The 18,492-nt window shown below is 41.1% G+C and overlaps 1 protein-coding gene and 1 pseudogene across 3 annotated transcripts in view; one reads left to right on the top strand and one right to left on the bottom strand.

Annotated features, from left to right (window-relative positions):
- The window catches only part of WDR64 (WD repeat domain 64), a 140,455-nt gene that overhangs the window by 61,607 nt on the left and 60,356 nt on the right, over positions 1-18,492 (bottom strand). For all 3 annotated transcript variants that reach the window (XM_004756758.3, XM_004756760.3, XM_004756761.3), the window contains one exon: positions 10,450-10,589. In XM_004756758.3, coding sequence (XP_004756815.1) covers positions 10,450-10,589 — 140 coding nt within the window. The remainder of the gene's footprint in view (positions 1-10,449; positions 10,590-18,492) is intronic.
- On the top strand, positions 12,022-12,120 carry LOC123393275 (annotated as a pseudogene).

Here is an 18,492-nt window from a genome sequence, read left to right as displayed (position 1 = left end):
TTCCATTGGTCACCCTTCTAATTCAGATGTCCCCCCTGCAGATGCCCATCACAACCCGTCTACACGTGTAGCAATTAGCACTTGTCATATGACGATTTGCTAAGGGGCTTCTCTACTAAACTGTACTCCCTTGAGGGAGGAACCATATGCTATTTCTTTCCCCAGCATCTTATGTGTTCTCTTTAGTTCGACTGGCTGTTTAACTGGATTTGGGTCAGCTCGCTTGCTTATCCCCTGTCTTGGTCCAGGACCTTGTACGGACATACAGAGGAGCAGCACTGCAGAGACAGAACTCATACTGTAAGTGGATAAATCAATTAATAAATGGGACGGCATCAGCAAACAGAATTCACTGAGTCTGTTTTTAGGTGGTCTTCATACGTCAACTACTTTGGAGGAAAGGGGCGTAGGGGGAGGCGTGAGGCTGTGCTGGTTCTAGCCCTGTTCTCTACTCACCTCCCTCAGGGGTTGACAGTGTTCCCGTGGTCCCTGTTAGTGCTTCAAAGCCTGAGACACAGAACGGAGCGGGGATTAGGAAGGGCAAGATGTTTGTGAGAGAGACGGCGTTGCTGTAGAAAGAAAATCTGAGAAGACAGGTGACTTACACCAAGGAAGCTCTGTGTGCACAATGGAGTGTTTGTCAATGATAGATTAAATATTATGTATGTGTAAAATGGAAATTACGGAAGATATTCACCTCCTAGGGGCAGAAAACTAATGATTTCCAAATAAATTGGGAATGCAGGAGTTAGGAGGAAGGATTTTTTTTTAACATTGGGAAAAATTCAACTGAAACACTGCAAGGCTTTGAGGATAGTCATCCATCCCTAAATATCAAAGAGAAGGACAATAGAAAGCCCTCCTCTGAAGAATTTTTTTTGTGAGGGATCATTAATAAACAATGATGAAGCAAAAAAGTTTGAAAACTCTACGTGTATCTGAGCCAGGAGTAAGAGGACTGTTTCGATTCAACCAGGTTTCCTGGCTTTTCTTGCAAACTCAGTACCAATCACTATTGTCCAAATGCATTAATAAAGTGCTCTTTTGGGGGCTCCTGGGTGGCTCAGTTGGTTAAACGTTTGCCTTTCTTTGGCTTGGGTCATGATCTCAGGGTCCTGGGATGGAGAGTCCCACATCGGGCTCCCTGCTCAGTGGGAGAGCCTGCTTCTCCCTCTCCCTCTGTTCCCCACTGCCCCTGTACGCTCTCTCTCAAATAAATAAAACCTTAAAAAAATAAATAAAGGACTCTTTTTTTTTTTTTTTTAAATCTTGGAGGGTATTTATTATAGAGTGACCTAGAGCAAAGTATCTGATGTGTAGGAGTTGGCTTGAGATACATAAAAAAGGACTGTAAAAAGGTGCAAAACTGACATGACACGCACAATTCCTTATACGGTAAGTAATTCTGGAACACCAAGCTAGGTGCTACAGAAGCACAAGATCAGCAGAAGCACACTTACAGCTGTTCTTGAACAGACCTTTATCTGCTCAGGAGCATAGATACAACACAAGGAATTATCATGCACTGTAAGAGTTATCTGAGCGGAAGTTTGAACACTGTGCTAAAACTTGTATTGGCAGAAATCTTTAGATTTGCAGTATCATTTAGATAGCGGAAAGGGCATGGGGAATTCAGCATTTCTGATTTGTCAAGGGAAGCTGGGATTTTGCTGGCCTTCCTAATTTTATCCAACTATTACAAGAGGTTAATTAGATTTTAGACCCCAAATGAATCAGATTAAGGCTAGACGACTTTACATTGAAGAGCCTGAAGACAGCTGCTATTCTGACTCTTCTGAGGGTGACACAGTCTTATAGACACATTTGGAATTTGAAAATAGATATGTATAACAGTGGTACAGATGGTAGGCATTCAACGTTACTTGTGTAGGAATTCAATGCAAAAATGTGTTTTTTAAGCTCTTACAAATAACAAGAAGAAAAAAAATTTTTTGCTACGTGGAATGAAAACTGTTAATTTGGTTGTCTGGTTCTCACATTTCTCCTGTGTGGTAACTGGCAAACAGAAATGAAGGGAAGCCAGCCAGGATGTCTTTGAAAAATTAACTTTTTAATGACCAAGTTATTCAATGTGTTTAGTAGGAAATTTCAAGCTGTGCAAAAACCAAAATCCCCTTTCCCACCTCCCCTGGAGGTCCTTCTGGGCTCTCCAGTTCTACTTCTTAGGTCAGTCTGTGTGGCTAAGACTGCCTCTGGAGACCGACAAGCTCAGCTGAATCCTCCTTCACCACTCACTAGCTGTGTGACCTTGGGCAAATCACTAAACATCTCTGAGCCTTAGTTTTTACATTTGTAAAGGAGATTATACCAGAACCTATCTCATGCAGTTGTCGCAAATATTAAATAAGGTCACATAAAGAAAGAGCTTACATCTACGTGAGGGCACATTTAACTACTTAAATTTACTTCATTCTTTCTAATGGCTGCACAGTATTCTGTTGTATGAATGCTCCCTAATTTATTTTAATTAGTCCCCAACTGATGGAGGTAGGCTTATTTCTTTTAGCAAAGTAATAGTGATGCAAAAATTATATGTAATTTTTGTACAGTAGTCTAAACATACCCGTTTGATAAATTCCTAGAAGAGGCATTTGTGTGTCAAAGGGCGTAAGCATTTTAAGTTTTGCTAGCTTGCCTTCCGCAATTACAATTTCATGCCTTCTTGATTCTGAGTTGCAAAACCAGCTTGCATAATTAGCTCCAGTTCTCGAGGAGAGCTGAACCTGATGTTTTTGTCTTTACTAGGTTTTGCCATCAAAGATTTTTGGCAGTCCTGTTTTATTTACTGAATGAGGTTTTTAACTCCTTTCGGACAGAGATTACATGCAACAATGTCTGGGCCCTGGGCAGGATACAGTGTGAGGCACTGAGCAGGGCCTCATGTATGGACTGATTCACATGAAGACAGCGGGAAGTCAAGATTCCTGGTAGGATCGCTCAGAGACAGCCAGATTTCCAGCCGAAGAACCATGTCAGGCTTCTTCAAGAGCTATTTACTGAGACATGAAAGTTAATGTCAACAACACACCCAGGAAGTATAATCACTTTAGGTAGACTGTAGTGAACATGTATGTGTGTGCGTGCAAAGGTGTATTTGTTCAATAGGTCTGAGGGTCCTGAAAGCTGACGGGAGTGGGGGTGGGGCCAAGGGGAAACAGTCCCACAGGAAGAAACTCAGAAACATCATGGCCCACCTTAAGCAAACGTGCAATGACAGCCAAGTGTCCCAGATTATATAACTAGAGAGTGATAGCCACGACAGAAGGAAGCTTCATGTACAGGCTGGTTCCCCAGTGTCTTTGTAGGCATATCCATTCCCGTGGCTCAGAACCATCAACACAGTCTTGTTTTGAAGATGGTCAGTGAGCCGTCACGGGGTTACAGATTGAAGGAGAACAAGGCCTGTACATAAGCAAAAAGCTAACTTTTTTGCTTCAGACTCTTCAAGTTGAGTGTGAATCCCAAAGCATGTGCCCTTGCTTCCTTTCTCTCAACTCATATGTTCTCTTCACAGTTGGTCACTTACATTCTGTTAGCTGAAGGCTCATATCATACAGTGATCTTCCCCAGTAAATTCCAAGAGTCACTCTGAGGAAAGATCTGAGACTAGTAACTCCTACCTCTTGAGGATAAGAGTTTATCCAAAATGGAATGTCCCAAGAGCAATGCAAGGGCAGAAGATGGCAAATGCTGGGAGTAGTAAAATAAGGCTCTCAATCATGGATGCTTCCAGTTATCCAAAAAGTAAGAAAAGCAAAACCAAAAACAGCTGGAATTTGGTTTCAATAATCCCATAGGGAAAGAAAGCATAAGGAGCTAAAGCCAAAAAATAGTTCTGATTTTTACAATTTAAAGGAAATATATTTTAAAGGGTCAGTTTTTCTTCCTATCCCTTGGTCTATTTCAAGTACCCACATTTTTTATTCACCAAAGAGAGATGAACTCCATTTTTCTCTTGGTGAAGTCTTCTTGGAGGTGTGATATTTCACTGAGATTTAAAGCATGGTTTGGTGGGTATGGGACAAGAGTGATTGCAGACAAAGTCAGGAAAGCATGAAGACTTTGGGGAAGAGTTGGGTGATGTTTAGACTATCCAAAGACAAGTAAGTAGCAACAAAACTAGAAGGACCATAGAGAACCTTAAACACTAGAAAAGAGAATTTGAATTTTATTTACAAGGTATGGGGTGCCTCTGAAGATATGTAAGAAGGTACTGACAAGGTTGTAAGTGGATAAGGGAGTGATTAACATGAGGCAGTGTAATATCTGGGTGGTGGGGAGATGAGAGAAACTGAAGTAGCAGACCACGAGTGCCTTCTACTCTCTCTTTCTCTTTAAACTCGGAGCCTGTCAGTGGGTGTGAACTAAGATCATAGTGTGCGAACAAGAATGAGGTGCCAGATATGAGAGATGTTTCAGAGACTTGGAGACTGGCCAGTGGATGGCGTTAGGGAAGCAGAAGTTTAAAGTTGACTTTGAAGCTGGTCATGGTTCAGTGGGAAACAGCTGATATCATTAACAGCTGGAGGAAGAGCAGAAGTCAGGAAAAGGGGATTCTAAGAGGAAAATCAATTCAGATGTAGATAAGCAGGAATTTTGTAAAGGGTAAGTAAAAACCAAATGGTCCTTTTCAAGAAACCCTGAAGATAGGGATGTTGAGCATAACAAGAAGACAGATGCTGGCTGTTGAAAGAAGGTTCTGGATGGGGCAATATTTGACTAGGAGAACAAGAGCAGGGATTCGATTCAGGAAGCAAGAGAAATGCTTATCCTTGGGTGGGAGGAAAAGAAGAGAAAGTAGCAAAAAATACAGAAAAATTTTGAGGTGGAAAAGATGGAAATTAATGAAGCAACACTGATAGTCTCGGCTCAGCAGAAGATAAGGTAGCTTGTGAAGAGTGCAGAGGGGCATCAAGCATCTCTCTGAGAGAGTAGAGATCGTGTTTAATTGTCATGTAGACTGGACAGGTACTCAGCAGGAGATAAATATAAATGACTGAGTGGCAAACTCTAAGAGACTCTTGAATACAGAGAACAAACAAGGCTGTTCAAGGGGAGGCAGGTGGGGGATGGGCTAACTGGGTGATGGGGATGAAGGAGCTCACTTTTTGGGATGAGCACATGGTGTTATATGTAAATATAAATATGTATAAATGACAAGTCACTAAATTTTACACCTGAAACCAGTACTATGCTCTATGTTAGCTAACTTGAATTTAAATAAAAATAGAAAGATAGAAACAAATAAATAAATGGGTAGCATCATCGGAAGCATGGGTCTTTGGAAAGCCTCCCCCATCCCATGCCATAGACCATACCCATAATCTACACCTGTGTGGTCACAAAGGAGGTCCAGTACCAACACAGACAGATGAACACAAGTCCCGTCCCCGACTATGGAGAGTGGAGGGCACCTGCCTTTCTGGTGACTGCTGATGTTTCCCAAGGCCCCGTTACACACCAGGCACTGTGTTGTGTGCTCGCTTGCTAATCTCATTTCATCTTCACGTCAACCCTGTGAGGAAGGTGTTCTGTTAGCCTTCTCAGTGATCTCAAATAACTCATCCAAGGTCACAGCCTGTAGCAGTCAGAGTCAGACTGCAACTCAGGTCTGCCCACTTTTCGAGGCCATTCTCTTAGTCACGCTTCCTGGGAGCGAGACAATAGCATCATCTTCACTTGGGAGAGTGTCTTCGACGTGGTCTTCAACAGGATGGTGTCCAGCCAGTCTGCAGGCTAGGTCGCCACGCCCTGTGGCTTGCTCCGACAATATTCACCTTGTTCCAACAATATTCACAGGATGGCTCCTGATTGCAGGACATTGCTTCTTGCTCTAGAGGACACTCCCAGCCTAGTGAAGCTGACTTCCAGAGTGAAAATTAAAAAACAAAATAACAACTGTTAACCCATTTGCCATCTGTTAAAAGTCATCAAAGCAAGCATGTCTCTCCTCAGCAGAAAGAAGAAAAAATCATCTTTGCTATCTAGACTTGTACTTGAGAAAGTTGCCAGCCATGGTTCCCATTGGTTTTTGTCAAGGAGAGGAAAGGAAGTCTTTATTTCTCCCGGCACCTGTCAGAGTTGGTCAGCTCTCTGGGGGCAGGAGATGGGGTATGGTGAGCCCTTGACTAGAAACAAGGGTAGCAGCTGCAGAGGTAAGAAATAGCCGAGCGGAGGGTCTGCAGAACCAGGAGAAAGGATGGAATCTGCTCGAAGGGCTTCACCCAAGGGCGAAGTAGAAGTCATGTCACCGGCTGGCGATTTAGTAAAGCTTGACATGATGAAAACTTGTTTATGAAGAAATCTGAACAAATGTTAGATGTGTAAAAACATCTGTTAATTTTGCTGTAATTAATGATCCTAATAGTGATGACAGCTTCAGCCAAAAACATGCATATGCCTACTTTGCTGTTCTTTTTGCCTCACGGACTTGTTTCCCAGGTCTTTGTGGGACTGGTGCCTCTGGTCATTCCGGTTTCCGCTTTCTTGTCATCCCCTCAGAGGTGATTTGCAGTCACCGCACATGGTTGTGTTTTCTGTTCATTTTAACACTTTCCTTGCTGTCTTCCATTTTATTTGCTGCTTTGTTTGTCTCTCCTCTCCTAGAATGGACTTCCTGTCAAGTTTCTGCCTTCTGCCTCATTCTTCTCTCTCTGCCTCAGTGTTCTCTCTCTGAAGCCCCTGTCATGTAATAGATGCTCAAGAAATAAATGCTTTCTGAAGAAGTCATGAATGATCTCATTTAATCTTTATAACAATCCTGGAGGCAAAACTACATTTTACACATTTCTGTGTGGAAGATATTAAGTAATTTACCAAGTGGAGCTGCTGGGATGCCTGAATGAGCATCAAGCTAAGACAACTCGCTCCATTTACGAGAAACTGGAAAGCTGATGTCCTGTGTCTGTTCACCTCTGGGCCTGAGCGGTCTAAAGGTTTGCTAGAAAGATATCTTTGTTTTCCTTCATTTCTCTAGAGGGGACTCCAGGTCTCAATTCATAATGTGGTTTAATTTAAGCGCCTCAAAACCTTCAGTGTCTTTCCAGTACCATTAAAATTCCTTTGTAGTTTAATTAAAATTAAAAGTAGTTTCCTTATTATAAAAGCAATGCTTATTTACTACAAAAAATTGGTAATAAAAGAAAGAAAAGAAAAAAACACAAAAAAGAAAAAAAAATTAACCCATTCACAATCTTGTACTTGGGTAATCACCAGCATCTTGTTAATTTCCCCTGATAATACAGGATCAAAGATACATTTTATTTTATTTTATTTTTTTAAAGATTTTATTTATTTATTTGACAGACAGAGATCACAAGTAGGCAGAGAGGCAGGCAGAGAGAGAGGAGGAAGCAGGCTCCCTGCTGAGTAGAGAGCCCGATGCGGGACTCCATCCCAGGACCCTGGGATCATGACCTGAGCCGAAGGCAGCGGCTCAACCCACTGAGCCACCCAAGCGCCCCCAAAGATACATTTTAAAATGTGTTAATTTGGGGGCAGTGAAGTGCTCAGCTGGTTAAGCATCCTAGTCTTGATTTGGGCTCAGGTTATGATCTCCAAGTGGTGAGATGGAGCCCCACGTTGGGCTCTGCTCTTAGTGGGGAGTCTGCTTGAGATTCTCTCCCTCTTCCTCTGCCCCTCCCCCCAAATAAATAAATCTTAAAAAAAATAAAATGGCTTAGTTTCTTACATACTGTTTCATGATATTTCAAATAATATATTGTTTAGATATTTTCACTTTATTGTTCATCTATATAATGTTGAAAGTCAATACGTTTCGATTATGTGAAAAGATACATCGTAACTTGCGGAGTGGAGGGGAGGGGGAGTAGGAGGAAGGAATTCCAGGTGCAAGGTAAGTAAGCCCTGGGGATGTCACATACAGCACGGTGACTGCCTCGGACCCTGCTGTGTGGTGTGCAGGGAAGTTGAGAAGCGAATAGATCCTAAGAGTCCTTATCACAAGAAGAAACTCTTTGTTTTCTCCCTCCCCTCCCCTCCCCTCCCCTTCCTTTCCCTCCCCTCCCCTCCCCTTCCTTTCCCTCCCCTCCCCTCTTCTCCTTTCCCTTTCTTTCCTTCCTTCCTTCCTCCCCCTCTTCCTTCCTTCTCTTTCCTTACTTTCCCTTCCCCTTTCTCTGTTCTCTGCTGCTTCCTCCCTCCCTGCCTTCCTTCCTCTCTCTCTTTCTTTCTTTTCTTTTTTCCTCTTTCTTTCTTTGATGTTGGATGCTACATTTAGCCACCAGGTAGCTAAGTGACCTTCTGCAGGTTACTTAGGTCTCATTTGCCTTTACATATGCAAAACTGTGATAATTAGGGGCGCCTGGGTGGCTCAGTGGGTTAAGCCTCTGCCTTCAGCTCAGGTCATGATCTCAGGGTCCTGGACAGAGCCCTGCATCAGGCTCTCTGCTCAGCAGGGAGCCTGCCTCCCCCTCTCTCTCTGCTTGCCTCTCTGCCTACTTGTGATTTCTGTCTGTCAAATAAAAAAAAATTAAAAAAATTAAAAAACTGATAATTATAGGGTTGTTATTAGCAGCAAGTGAGTTTGAGTATGTAAAATATGGTCCACAGTGTGTGGCACTTGGTGAATATTTGATAAATGGTAATTATTTTTTTTTTAAGATTTTACTGATTTATTTTAGAGACAGAAAGAGAATACGCATGTGTATGCGTGAGTGGGGAAGAGGTAGAGGGGATAACCCCAAGCAGATTTGGGACCCAGCTAAGCAGAGGGATCCAGGACCCTGAGATCATAACCTGAGGCGAAACCAAGAGTCAGTTGTTTAACGGACTGAGCCACCGAGGTGTCCCCAGTAAATGTTAATTATTATTATAATTCATAGAAAGTTTGGATGTCTATGAGGTCATATTTATTTTTCCTCTAGCCACAGGTGTTATGCTTAGGAATTACTCTAAGGCTATATGAATATTCACCTATATGAATATTTTCTTCTGGAAAATTCCAGAACTTCTATGTTTTTATATTTTACATTGAAGATCTTTAATATACATGGGATGTATTTTGTGGTTTGTTATGAAGTGATCATCTGATTACATATTTTTTCCTTATATGTTTCCCAACATTTAATGAACAAACTATCATTGCCCACCAATTTGGAGTGCTACTTTCATTATGTAAAAACTCCCATATACATGTGAACTCATTCTTGCCTTTTCTCTTTCCTCAGGGATGTGTCTTAACTAGTTCTGCATTGACTACTGCTCTGTTTCATTTATTGTGGCTTTAGGATATCTGTTCGTATCTAATAGGGAAAGAAGAATGCCAGTTTATAATGCTATTTTCCAAAGTTTCTAAGATATTTTTGTATGTCAGTATTTTTACATTAACACTAAACTTGGCAATCTGATACTGCAATAATCATGAGTAGCATTAAAAAATAACAGCAAGGGGCACCTGGGTGGCTCAGTGGGTTAAGCATCTGCCTTTGGCTCAGGTCATAATCTCAGGGTCCTGGGATCAAGCCCTGCATCAGGCTCTCTGCTCAGTGGAGAGCCTGCTTCCCACCCCCTGCCTGCCTCTCTGTCTACTTGTCATCTCTCTCTGTCAAATAAATAAATAAAATCTTTAAAAGTAAATAAATAAAAATTAATAAAAAATAACAGCTTTTAAAAATAGCTTAATTTGATGGAGAATACCTTTTACAGTACCATAGTCCTATGTGGAAACAGCATGTCCCTCTGCTCATGTTCTTAAATAAAAGTACATCAGAAAAACTTCGGAGTTATCTCAATATTAATAGTGAATATTGTTTGTTAAGGTTATTTCTAGGTATTTCACATTCTTTTTTTTTTGCTTTTGTGAATGCTAGCTCTTTGACCACTGTGGTTACTGCTCTTACACAGAAACTTATTTTTTTAGAAATTGCTATCATCACGAGCCACGTTACTAACTTATCTGCTCTTGAAATTTCAAGCCGATTTTGTGTATCAACTGTACTTCAAATTTAAAAATTTAAGGCGATCTTTTTGAATTTTTCATGGAGACAATCACATTATTTGCAAATACAATGATTCTATCTCCTCATATCTCATATTCGTAACTCGTTGTTTATTTTCTTATTTGAGCACATTGGTTAGAACATGTTAAACTCTGTTTAATGACAGCCACTACGACAGAAGCCTCGCGCTTTCTGTCTTGGCCCAAAATGTCCCATCTGCCACGGGAGGCCCATACTGGCTCCTTCCCAGCACCTCCTCCCTGGACGCCTGTCTTCCGATGTGTTCTTCCCTAAGCCCTCGTCAGCAGAAACCCCGGCAGAAACGGTGGCTCATCATTTCCGTCTCCTTCCTGACAATATTCTTCTCAGTGATAGCAGCTATTTCAGTCAGAAACTCTATGTGTTCTAGTTTTTCCAGTAGCTGATTTTAGGGAGAAATGTGACTGGTTTCATTTATGTTGTTTTCTGTTACCTTTGCTGAGGAGAGGCTGATGATATGTTGATCTTTCTCATTTGTTACGATCTCCGTGATGCTGAACATGTGCCCCAGGAGCTTCCCCACCGGCTTGGTGCTGATGTTGGGGTGCCACAAACGGAGTACCTTGTCATCTCCTGGAAAGGGCGACATGGGGGGTTATTAGTTTTCTCTGCGACACAGCTGGTCAGAGTTGAAAGAGTCCCTCTCACTCAATCATAACCGTATTGTCCTTCTAATATCAAATCACAGTCTGCTTCTTCCAGGACGCCCTCTAGGATTGACTTGTTTTGGAGCCCCTTCCTCCTGTCAAGACTGTTTGGGAATAATTGTATTTACACACACAAATGTGAATTCTTATAAATATTTTATGAGTCCTTTTCTTGATTCAGTACTTTCCCACTCATTCATGGATTAATGTATTATTTATGCTTTATTTACTTCCCAAAGAATTTTAGACAGCTGTTCTTTTGTTTTCACATTCAGAGGAAGAGGAAAATTACACATAATCTCTACCATTATAACAAATCAAATGTCTCCATCTTCCCTCCTAGCACATATCCATAAGCATATATAATTTGCCTGTAGTTACATCCATAGCATACCTACTATTTTTTTAATTGTTAAAATCATATGGATACACAGTAAAAGATTTACACAATACAGTAGGGTATAATTTTTGTCAAAAATGTCTTCTTTTCGGGCGCCTGGGTGGCTCAGTGGGTTAAAGCCTCTGTCTTCGGCTCAGGTCATGATCTCAGGGTCCTGGGATCGAGCCCTGCAGTGGGCTCTCTGTTCAGCAGGGAGCCTGCTTCCTCCTCTCTCTCTGCCTCTCTGCCTCTCTGCCTACTTGTGATCTCTATCAAATAAATAAATTAAATCTTCAAGAAAAAAGTCTTCTTTTCCCTCAGAATCCCTACTTCCACTCCCTATAGTTAATCACTGCTCACTCTTCCCCCCCCTCTTTCTTACAAATAAATTTTTATTTTCAGAGTAAAGAAAAATACTTTTCCATTCATATTTAAATACTTTGAATTATTTTCAGCAGGTATTTTGATCACCACTTCTCAACAACAAAAAGATCACTAACTTTTATCTTTGTTACACCCATTAATAATATCAATGTTATCAAAATGCTAAAAAAAAAAAAATCACTGTTTCTTAAAATTTATTTTTACCCCGAAATCACAGCATGCTATTTTGAGCAGAGAGAGACAGACCAAATCAAAGTTGTGTAGAATGGATTTGTCACTTTGTTATCATACGTGACATTGGCAGGACTGGTTGCTTTTGTTTTCTTCCCAGTTTATGGAGATATAGTTGATATAAAACACTGTGCGAGTTTAAGGTGTGAAACATGATTATTTGGTGTATGTATAGGGCTTGCAGTCACTTGGGGGGTGCTCAGCTGGTTAAGCATTTGCCTTCAGCTCAGGTCGTGATCCCAGGATCCTGGGACAGAGTCCTGCATTGGGCTCCTTGCTCCTCGGGGAGCTTGCTTCTGCCTCTGCGCACCCCCCCCCCCGCCAACCATGAATAAATAAATAAAATCTTAAAAGAAAAAGTACAGTGCTCACTTCAGCAGCACATATACTAAAATTGGAACAGTGCAGAGATTAGCATTGTCCCTGCGCAAGGATGGAATGAGTATGTTCTGCAAAGTGATTTGCACAGTAAGGTTAGTTAACACGGGCCTCACCTCGGGGTTACCTTTTTTTTCTTATTATAAGAACTTGTAAGATTTGCTTTCTTCATAACTTTCAACTACAAATACAATACTGTTAACTGTAGTCCCACGTGTATATTATATCCCCCAAACTCACTCATCCTCTAACTGGAAATTTGTACCCTTTTTTAGAATACAAATTTAATATATCCAATATAATTAAAGTAATAAAATGTACTTGCTCATTTTTTTTCTTGCATTTATGGAAGACCACAGGACCACACCTTCATAATTGCTACAACAAAATTTCCTACCATTTGTCTATCGATAAGTGTTCCTGCTAACTCTAGTCAAGAACACTGCAATAAATAGTTATTCATGTGGGTTTTTTTTTTTCTTTTGGGCATATACACCAGAGATAAAATCTCATATTGTGGGGCGCCTGAGTGGCTCAGTGAGTTAAGCCTCTGACTTCAGCTCAAGTCATGATCTCTGGGTCCTGGGATCAAGCTCCACATCAGGCTCCCTGCTCAGTAGGGAGCCTGCTTCCCCCACGTCCCCCCCCCCCCCACCGCCTGCCTCTCTGTCTACTTGTGATCTTTGTCTGTCAAATAAACAAAAAAAGTCTTAAAAAAAAATCTCATTTTGTTAGGTTGCTTTCCAAAATAATCGAACTAAATGCCAAGGCCATCAACTAGATACGATTATACCAGTTTCATCAGATTCTGGCCGGCACATGGGTATTAGCATGCTGTAAAATATTTGCTATTTTATTTTATTTTATTTTTAATTTTTAAAAAATTTTATTTATTTATTCGACAGAGAGAGAGAGATCACAAGTAGGCAGAGAGACAGGTAGAGAGAGAGAGGAAGCAGGCTCCCTGCTGAGCAAAGAGCCTGATGCCGGGCTCAATCCCAGGACCCTGAGATCATGACCTGAACCAAAGGCAGAGGCTTAACCTGCTGAGCCACCCAGGCATCCCAATATTTGCCATTTTAATGTCTAAAATGAAACTTTGTTTTTATTTAATTTATATGACAGCTGATGCTGCTGAGTATTTTCTCCCATGTATATCTGCTAATTGTATCTCTTCCTGTGAATTTTTTGATCATATCCTATACCCATGGTCCATTAGAATTCTGGTGGTAGTAAAAATTAAAATTTAATAATATTTTATTATCATATGGACACACACACATCACATCCAGCTTTATGGTAAAGACAGGCTAGTTGATCACTACACCTTTAACTGTCTCTTGTTGGGCACATAGCTAGACTACATTTCCCAGGTTCCCTTACAATTAGATGTGGTCAGATTATTGACTTTTAGCCAGTAAACTAAGAGAATTGATCTAGATTTTACATGACTAAGAAGAAACACATTTCCATTTTGTCTGAGTAATTACACATCTTGGAGTTTATTTGTTATAGCATCTAGCATTACCTGAACTAATGCATAGTCATAGTCTAATTGTTTTAATTAACTAATTATTTTAAAAAAGATTTTATTTATTTATTTGACAGAGATCACAAGGAGGCAGAGAGGCAGGCAGAAAGAGAGGGGGAAGCAGGCTCCCCGCTGAGCAGAGAGCCTGATGTGGGGCTCCATCCCAGGACCCTGAGATCATGACCTGAGCTGAAGGCAGAGGCTTAACCTACTGAGCCAACAGGTGCCCCAATTTTTTTAATTAAATGATTTACTGTACTTTAATTTAATGATTTAAATGCAATTTGTCCAGAATCACATATCAGCAAATGGTATCACAGTAGGAATATTTGATGCATTCTTGAGTATCTTATTTATTTCCCAGGACCTTCAGGGCACTAGGAAAAAAAGATTAAATAATAACCTTACAGCCTAAGTTATAATTTATAGGTAGCCTAAGTTATAAACTCACAATTTATGTATTAACAAAATCTAAAATTCAAAGGGGTATTGTTAAGCAGGTAGCATATATTTTGTAGTCCACAGGATGAATTTGCTGATATATATTGGACTTTTTATGGACATATACTTGCACACACTGAAAGAACCAGTCAGTTACGTGGGAGAATTAGGTGACTTGCCAGTTGGATATTCATAACCCAGGGAAATGTGATAGACACAGATATTTTCATAATTCCATGTTTATGTTGTCTGGCTCCATGAAAAAAGGGAAAAGAGTATTTTCTTAACCTTTTTCTTTCTCCCCTTTGAGTATTCTTTTTTTTTTAAAGATTTTATTTATTTATTTGACAGACAGAGAGGCGGGCAGAGAGAGAGGAGGAAGCAGGCTCCCCGCTGAGCAGAGAGCCCGATGCGGGGCTCAATCCCAGGACCCTGGGATCATGACCTGAGCCGAAGGCAGAGGCTTTAACCCACTGAGCCACCCAGGGGCCCCTCCCTTTGAGTATTCTAAACCATTCTTCAAATTGTAGCCTGACTGTATTTCCAAGACTATTTCAGAATGTCTTCATAGTCTTTAAAACCAAGAGCCCCTCCCTATGTACCCCTTGCCCCTGGCATCTTTTAAAATTAATGACCCAATTTTCTGGACCATCCACTTAAAAGCAGAACTTTTTCTTATTATACCATCTCGAGTGTGTAACCCACAGTAGGAGTTCACGTATTTATTGAGCTCCCATAACTTCAATCTTGGGATGCTGAATCCTGGCCCAGAGGTTTAACTATCTAGTAGCACAAGAGAGGGAAAACCTGTATCCAAAAAAAAGAAGCCTCTGTTGAATGTTCGCCTGACTCCTGTTTCATTCCAGAGGTCCCTGGGGACCTGAGTCTAGAGATGGGCTGAAAAATCTCAGGGCCACAGCTCACTCTTACTTTCCATTTCTCTGGCAACTGGTATGGATAGAATTACTTCCCCAAAATTCAAATGATGAAATCTTGACCCCTAATGTGATGGTGTTTGGAGATGGGGCCTTTGGGAGATAATAAATTTAAATGAAGTTATGAGAGTTGGGCCCTAATGATGGGATTAGTGTCCTTGTACGAAGAGACCAGAGAGCTCGCTTCCTCTCTGAGAGCGAGAAAACAGGATCTGCAGGCCATCTAGAAGGCTCTCGTAGACATTGACCACATCCTAGCACTTTGACCTCGGACTTCCAACCTCTAAAACTGTGAGAAATAAATTCCTGCTGTTTAAGCCATCCAGCCTATGGTATTTTGTTATGGCAACCTAAGCTGACCAAGACAGCACCCAAGATATTTTAAGGACTATTTTCAATGGGTAAGTGGGATATTTCCTTTGCTTCATTTCCTTGTTTCTTTCTTTCTTTCTTTTAAGTAGGATATATTTTTAAACTTAAAACTTCCATGTTATCCTTATTAACAAGAAGAAAAATATCTTGAGAAATTACTTTACACTTGACATTTTGCTAGATGTTGAAGATACAAAAAAATTCTAGATACTGACCCTACTAAAAGTCTTTTTTTTTTTTTCTTCAGAAGACCAAAACATTCCCTTTCAGACTTAGTTCCAACCCTTCCTTCCTAATGCTGCCCCTGATCACCGTCCCCAGCCTCAGATGGCATTAAGGCCGCTTCTTCCCATTCTGAGGGCGATTGGTTCAGATTTTGTTTATGGCATGAACTCTATCCAGCCATTGAGGTTTGTATAAAGATCTGTTTACCCATTATCTGGTGAGGCCATATTTCTCATCTATAGTGTTTGACAAATAGCAAGTACATAATATGTGTTTGCTAAGTAAGTGAGTTGGCTAATCAAGTAACTCATGAAGTGCTTAAAAAATACTGGTTTTGGGAAAGTCTACCTTGATTTGAAACAGGGCTCTATAGCTCACGAGCCTTATGGCTCAAAGAAGTGATCTCACCTCCTGTGTCTGGGTTTCCTTATCTGTATATATAATGGGGATGACCAGAATTTATGTCATAACCTCATTGTGAGATGACATGGGGTCATCCATGGATAATCTGAGCGGTTCCTGGAATATGAGCTAATTCTACTCTGTTCTTCTTCTAAGTCCCTGCCCTTTGCAGCACGTTTTATAAAACACTTGGGGGAAAGAGAAAGGAACTGATATACAGATGTATGAAACATGGGCCCTGCTCTGGAGAGTTTGAAATCTAGTGGTCCTCTAGGGCAAGCATAAAAGTTAGAGAGGAAAAGGAAGTAGTCACAGCAAATAACAATATGAAGGTAGGTCTTAATACTATAAACAATACATTATGGTTCGTTAGGGGTTAATCCCTTGTTCCTTTGTTATTTTCCATTTATTTTCAGTTTCTCTCTTTTTGTTAACCAGGATTCTGATAGAGTCACATATAAAGATAGGGTTTTCTTTCCTTTAGCAAGTTCTTATCTCAGCTGGTGAGTCAGTGGATCCAAATGTCTCACTCTTGAGGACATGAGCTGGCTCAGTGCACAGAGAAAAGGAAGGGAGGGACGGACTGTGGGAACCAGGTTACAGTGGTCCTGGGGGTCCAGGGGGGAGGAGCAGGGGCTGGGAGCAAAGAGAACAGACTGGAGCACCCAGCTGCCTAGTCACATGTCAGGTGATGAGTTGAGGCAAACCATTCTCTTTTCTGGGGCCTCAATTTTCTTATCTGTATAGTTTTGATCTCCCAAGATTTCCTCCCACTCTGAGGTTTAATGATTGTGTGCTATGGAGGGAGAGGTTACTACCGTGGGAATACAGAGCAATCTGGAATTGTAAAGGTCACGAGATAATTCCTGTAAAGCAGTATCTTGCTTGTGTTGACTTTTTGCTGGGAATGGCTGAAAAGTCTCGCCCTTGCTGCAGTATGTTCAGAACCTGAGCCTTAGGCCCCCAAGCGGTTGGCCAGGCTGCCCCTGAATTGGACTTTATCACTCCTGGAAGATGAGGTCAGGCTACCCTTAGAAGGAAATCTATGACTTGGGTGCCACAGGAAGAAGGGTACAACGGAAGACTGCCACGTGGGAAATGTGGCAAACAAAAAGCTTTGTCCAGCATGCATTATGAAGGAAGCCCCATCTTACCAGGGTCTCCTCTGGTTGGTTACCAGAGGTCCTCCAGCTCTGCTTGCTTTCTGATGATAGCAGTGGAATCCTCATGTTATCTGTGCGGTGGATTTTTAGAGCCAGAATGACCAGAAATGGAGGTGATACTAAGCTCTGATACTAAGCCGACGGTGTTTAATCTGTGTTGTTATTCTGATTATGAATCTGTTCCATGTGTCCCATGAATTCAGTTCCATGAATCTGCTTGTGCACCACGTGGTATCACAGCTGTGTATTTACATGCCCTATTCGTACCACTAAATTTTGAATTCTTGAAGGTTAAAATGCAACCTGATCTGTGTGATTCATGACGCCTAGTCTGTAGCAGTTGTGCAAGACACGCTGGTGGAATGAAATATTAACAGATGCACACAGAGCCCCCATATTATCTTGCATGGCAGAGAATCGTTTGTCTACATCGAACCGCCCAAAGGAGGAGTTTAACTCTTAAAATGGCCGATAGAGACAACCATGAGCTAAAAAGAAATGCTCAGAAAGTTTGCGATTTTATTTGTTTTTATTTTTGTTTGGATTAAGTACTTTGTCCTGGTTTGGCTTTGTTTTCTCCAGCTCATCAAATGTCCCTGCAAATTTCACACATTCAGCTATGCTTTATGAAGCGGCTTTCATAGTATGTGTTGAGTCATCAGCTGGGCCACATGGTACATTTAGCAACGTGCTCGGCTGAGTCACTCATCAACAAAAGTATTCTCCTGAGGAAAACGTGTCTTTAGTCACTGAGGAATTGCATCTTCCACTAACAGAGGCTCTGTAACTGTGACCATTTAATAATTTTTGCACAGCGAGAAGTATCAGTTGCTTGTCAGTCATGCTGCTAAATGTTTCGTTTTGGTAAAGGAGCTAGAAAAATAAGATTCCAAGGCTGTATGTAGCTGGCCATCTCACAATATAATGAGTGTTGAGGTTCACGAAGGTCAAACATCTTAATCCGTAAACACGAAAATGATTTGAATCCCAGAACTGGACTAAACACATTTTTTCCCCTCAGAAATGATTAAAATGCTTAAGATGACAAACTATATGAAAGCTGGTCAATTCTTAACATTTTGAAGTATTTTGTGTGAGAACAAAGGGCTGGTCAAAGGAGTTGGTTAAGATTAATGGGATAGCTTATCTTTTCAGAACAATCAGATTTTAGAAATGGGATCTCACTTCAACTGCGCCATTTTACTTTCTCGGAGGGTTTCCTGTGGAGGGTTTGAGTTGAAGGAGGACAAAAGGCCATGATTGTCACAGAACTGAAGACCTGTCCTGTTGAGGGCAATATCCCTCACACTTTGATTCTGGGGCGATTTTGCTGCTTCCTCTCTGAGGACTACTGGGCTCTTTCCCTCTCATCCCTGGAGCACCCCACC

The sequence above is a fragment of the Mustela putorius genome, unplaced genomic scaffold (genome assembly GCF_011764305.1).
Source record: "Mustela putorius furo isolate JIRA1106 unplaced genomic scaffold, ASM1176430v1.1 tig00000785_pilon_pilon_pilon, whole genome shotgun sequence".
In the NCBI taxonomy this organism is placed as follows: domain Eukaryota; kingdom Metazoa; phylum Chordata; class Mammalia; order Carnivora; family Mustelidae; genus Mustela; species Mustela putorius.
Note: the sequence above shows the minus strand (reverse complement) of the source record. Positions and strands in the feature narration are given on the sequence as shown.